The sequence below is a fragment of the Borostomias antarcticus genome (assembly GCF_949987555.1).
Source record: "Borostomias antarcticus genome assembly, chromosome: 25".
NCBI classification, from domain to species: domain Eukaryota; kingdom Metazoa; phylum Chordata; class Actinopteri; order Stomiiformes; family Stomiidae; genus Borostomias; species Borostomias antarcticus.
Window position 1 is genome coordinate 10,002,956 of NC_140258.1, and position 5,000 is coordinate 10,007,955.

The following is a 5,000-nucleotide window of genomic DNA, read 5'->3' on the forward strand; positions in this document are numbered from 1 at the left end:
CCTTTTCCCATCCCCTCACTTCTTCTCTCTCTTCCCAGACATCATTGTCCTCATTGCGTCCATCGCCGTAGTATCGGCTGGTAGCCAGGGCAACATCTTTGCCACCTCCGCCCTGCGTAGCCTGCGCTTCCTGCAGATCCTGCGCATGGTGCGCATGGACAGGAGAGGAGGCACTTGGAAGCTGCTGGGATCTGTAGTTTATGCACATAGTAAGGTAGGACCTGTGTGTATGAGGACAACCGTTCAGCTTGAGGTGGTTGCTCTCCCGTTGTGCAGTGTTTGTGAGTGTGTGTGTGTGTGTCTGTGTGTGTGTGTGTGTGTGTGTGTGTGTCTGTGTGTGTGTGTGTGTGTGTGTGTGTCTGTGTGTGTGTGTGTGTGTGTGTGTGTGTGTGTGTGTGTGTGTGTGCACGCATGCACGTCATACTGGATTAATGTGTGTGTTTGTGTACGTTCTGTAGGAGTTGGTGACAGCCTGGTACATAGGGTTCCTGGTGCTCATCTTCTCCTCATTCCTGGTCTACCTCGTGGAGAAGGAGTTCAACAAAGAGTTTGCCACGTATGCAGATGCCCTGTGGTGGGGCACAGTGAGTAGACACACACACACACACACACCCACACACACAAAATTTTGTAGACTCTCCAATGTACATATTGCGTGTTGCCAGAGGACAAGTCAGGTCATACTCAATATAACCCATTTGACAGGAAGAACAGCTTTGTAATAATCCCGCCCCCCCGGTCCATAACCTTTTATATGACCTTGCTGACATGCTAATGATGTCGTAATGACACTACTGTAGGACATGACAAAGCTGTGAGGTCATACTTGGCTGAGTGTCAAACATTCCCCAGACCGATACAGCCCTGTAGGCTTAGCGAAGAGAAACGGATACATTGATGGATGTAATTTCCACCGGCTGTCAGGTGAGACGAGGCTATTACACGTGTGAGTGAGACGGGGACAGGGACAGAAAGGGGACAGGGACAGAAAGGGGCTCACACTGGCATGTACTGTACCTCACACACACACACACACACACACAAACACACACATACACGCACCCACACACACAAGTGCTCTCCTCTCCACTACCATCCACCTTCAGTCATCCGCTGTCGGATTTCATAATTCTTTTAGCGTGTGCCAGTATAAACGTGACCTTTCACCTCCGTGTGTGTGCCCCGCGACCCCAGATTACCCTGACAACCATCGGATACGGGGACAAGACTCCTCAGACGTGGACAGGCCGCCTGCTGTCGGCAGGCTTCGCTCTGCTGGGGATATCCTTCTTCGCCCTGCCTGCAGTGAGTCTCACACACACACACACACACACACACACACACACACACACACACACACACACACACACACACACACACACACACAGACAGAAACGGGTCATTGACTTGTGCCGGGTCTCTTTAGGGTATCCTAGGCTCCGGCTTCGCTCTGAAGGTGCAGGAGCAGCACAGACAAAAACACTTTGAGAAGAGGAGAAACCCTGCTGCTAGCCTCATCCAGGTAGAAGCATACACACACACACACACACACACACACACACACAGACACACACACACACACACACACACACACGCAAACACACACACGCATACACACACACACACACACGCACACATACACACACACACGCATACACACACACACGCATACACGCACACACACGCATACACACAAACGCACACACACACACACGCATACACACACACACACACACACACACACACACACACACACACACACACACACACACATTGTTTCCTCTTATTGTCACCTGCAGATTCTCTTTCCCTCCCAGGAAGATGAGACTGTGGCGTCTTGTCATCACCTCTCTCTACCACAGTGTGACAGTATTAGTTGTTCTTCCCTGTTTGTGAGTGCATGCATTTTTTCGTCACAGGTAGTATTTTCTGAGTGTGTGGCGTGTGTGTGTGTGTGCGCGCGTGTGTGTGTGTGATACCTAACCATGGCTGAGACTCTTTTTCCTCTCCTAGGTCCAAAGGAAACACACAGCATTGATATTTATGAGCTGTTTCCATGCAAGGTATTCCCACCGGGGATTTACCGCTATGCAATAGCTCATCCTAATAGACAGCACCAGGAATATTACTTTCTAATAAAACCTGCACAAACAAGAGGCGTGCGTGCTGGCGTGCGTGCATGTGTGTGCGCACTGTGCAGTTATCGTAGCGTTTACGGTCTTTTTGTAGAGATTGTATGATCTCTTGCCTGATTTGTTCTGTCGATTCATTATGTTTTTCTGGATCAGTAGGCAGCTTCGTAGATTTAGGGCAACGTGTGCTGTCTGCTAAATGCCTCCTAGTTTCCACGCTGTATTTGCACAAAAATAATGATTCTATTTGATATTTACATACAGAAATAGAGGAATTGGAATAATATCTGGGTAGCATCCACTGTCTCACTAACCTGACAGTCTTCAAATTCTAATGGTGGCTCTCATCTCATCAAAAAATGAAAGGTTTTTAGGTTTTGACTTCTAGATGATATAATAATGGTGATTTGTGAGTAGAAAATGTATCATTGAATGTCCCAGACTAACCATTAATTTCTCTCATAGTATTAACAAAGCATTTCTCTTTGCAGAAGAGCCCACATCTGGAGCCAGCTGTGATTTGTGTTTTGTATGGTGCGTGTGCAGTCTGTGTGCGTGTGTTTGTGCACGTACAGTATGACTGTACACTGTGTATGACACGTATGACTCTACGCTGTGTATGACACGTATGACTGTACATGTACACACTTTCCTTTCCACCTCCTCACCATGTCTGTGCCATCGCTCGTCTGTGTGTGTATGTGCGCACATGTGTGTGTGTGTGTGTGTGTGTGTGTGTGTGTGTGTGTGTGTGTGTGTGGTCTCTGCCCTCCCACCCCAGGCTGCTTGGCGTCTCTACACCACTGATGGTGCCCATCCCTACCTCAGTGCCACCTGGCGCCACTACCAAAGTGCCCTCTCCCCCCTCAGGCATGTATCCCCCCCCCCTCCCCCCACGACGTCTCGATACTACAAGTTATACTAATCAGCCTTTTTTTTCTTTTGTTTTCTATTCCTTTATTCTGTTTCTTACCCCTCCTCCTTCCTACTCTACCCCAATCCATTCCTGGTCTGGCCTTGTCTTCTATATTTTTGTTTGTTTCTCTTCCCCCATTTTTCCCGTTCTTTGTTGTTTTTTTTTCCATTCTGTCGACTCTGCACGTAGTGTGTCTGGCGTAGTTATGCTGCTGATGAGAACTCGGTTTCCATAGCTACCTGGAAGCCTCATTTGAAGGCGTTGCATACCTGCAGTCCTGCAAAGTAGGTAACAGACTACAGTTGTGGCCGCTGCTGTGCCCTGCTTTCCTCTTTCCCTCATTGGTGGCTCTGCTGCTGCTCCTAGTTTGACCATTTCCATCTTCTATGCTACTTTAGTGGTTGGTAGGCTATGTCCTCAGTACAGTAGCTATCTTGAGTTGCGAGTCAATACATTTTTCCTCTCTTTGTGATTTGGGAATCGTGGGGCTTTTTATGTAGACATCTTTTTGTTGATGAAAAAGCTCCCAGTCATCAAATAATTCAATATTTCCAGGCTCGGACACACAATGGATCAGAGCTTCTGAGACTTTGCGCCAATGCAAACGTTGCACCCATCTATCTAATCTAACTACAGTACAAAGGCAGGAATCTCTGTCTGTATTACAATTATCCCGAGAGCCAGGCACTGTATGAAGTGAACATTCTGCAAGTGTATTGCACTGGACCCTAGGGACGGGAATTGGCAGGGACCTCCCGATTCGATTTTATCCCGATACTTAGGTGCGATTCGATTTATATTGCGATTTTTGTGGCAATTACGATTCTGTAATATTGCGATTCGATATGACGATTTATTATTTATTTATTTATTTTTCCGATCCCAACTCAGAAATACGGCTCATTCAAGTAGGCCTACCAGTACTAATAAAATGGGGTATTGTACCGTTTCTGACGGCAGGGTATCGCGGTACCTTTCTAGTATCTGTATACGTGCAACACTACTTCTGACTGAATAATAATCGTAACCTAGCAACCTAGCAGGAAGTTGTTTTTTGTTGTTTTTTATAACAAAAAAATTGCGATTTGTAACAGAATCAATTTTTTCTCCCATCTCTACGATCCATGGAAGTGTCGACTGTGAAGTTGTTTGGATCAGCTGTTTAATGCTGTAATTAATCACTTCAGAACAGCACGGGCAAGTGCAGACAGAGGGTCTAGCGATTGGGGCATAACATACTGTACCTTGCTAGCTAACTACAGCAGCTACATATTACCTAGTTAGCTCCATGCATGCAACAGGGGGACCTCTGCTGTCAAGATTGTACATGTTTGGTGGTTGTTGTACAGTAGTACATCATCGGCCTGTAATCGGCAATGCACTAGTTTTTCTCAAAATGATTCAACTTGCAAGCTATATTGTAACTGCCGCCTTACTAATCTATCACTTAATTGACCTACTAATGTCAATTAATGAATAAAGTGTGCATAGTCTACATTAATTCTGTTTCAGAGAACGATTTTTCAATAACAAACATTGCGACACTTGACCCTACATTGCAAGCTAGTGTTGCCTAAGTCTACAAATGATGCAAGGAACAGATCACACCGCCAAAATTCATATGCGTAAAAATTCATATGCTGTATATATTGTTGCATGGTAATAAATGGGTCCATTTTGACTAAAGTGATCTCGACTGAAGTACCCATTTTCGCACTGTTGAAGCGAGTACACCTGTATGTGCCCCAAAGTTTTGGCTGCAGACTGCAGGTAGAATGTAAGTACAGTACAGTCATTTTAGCTTCTTAAAACTATCCACCAACTGTTTTTTTTTTTAGATCTAAGGGAAGGCAGTTCCCGTGAGTGGGGGCTACAACTGCGAAAGCTTGGTCACCTGAATTGGGACCTTGGTCAAAGGACCTGAAAGATCTCAGAACTCACTGTGGCGTGCA

General features: G+C 46.0%; 1 protein-coding gene across 1 annotated transcript in view; it reads left to right on the top strand.

The window, feature by feature from the left end:
* Nucleotides 1-5,000, top strand: part of kcnq5a (potassium voltage-gated channel, KQT-like subfamily, member 5a) — a gene marked incomplete at both ends in the record, with an annotated part of 62,881 nt that overhangs the window by 44,886 nt on the left and 12,995 nt on the right. The window contains 5 exons of the mRNA XM_084458878.1: nt 39-214; nt 459-584; nt 1,195-1,305; nt 1,427-1,522; nt 3,238-3,332. Of these exons, the coding sequence (XP_084315004.1) occupies nt 39-214; nt 459-584; nt 1,195-1,305; nt 1,427-1,522; nt 3,238-3,332 (604 nt within the window). The remainder of the gene's footprint in view (nt 1-38; nt 215-458; nt 585-1,194; nt 1,306-1,426; nt 1,523-3,237; nt 3,333-5,000) is intronic.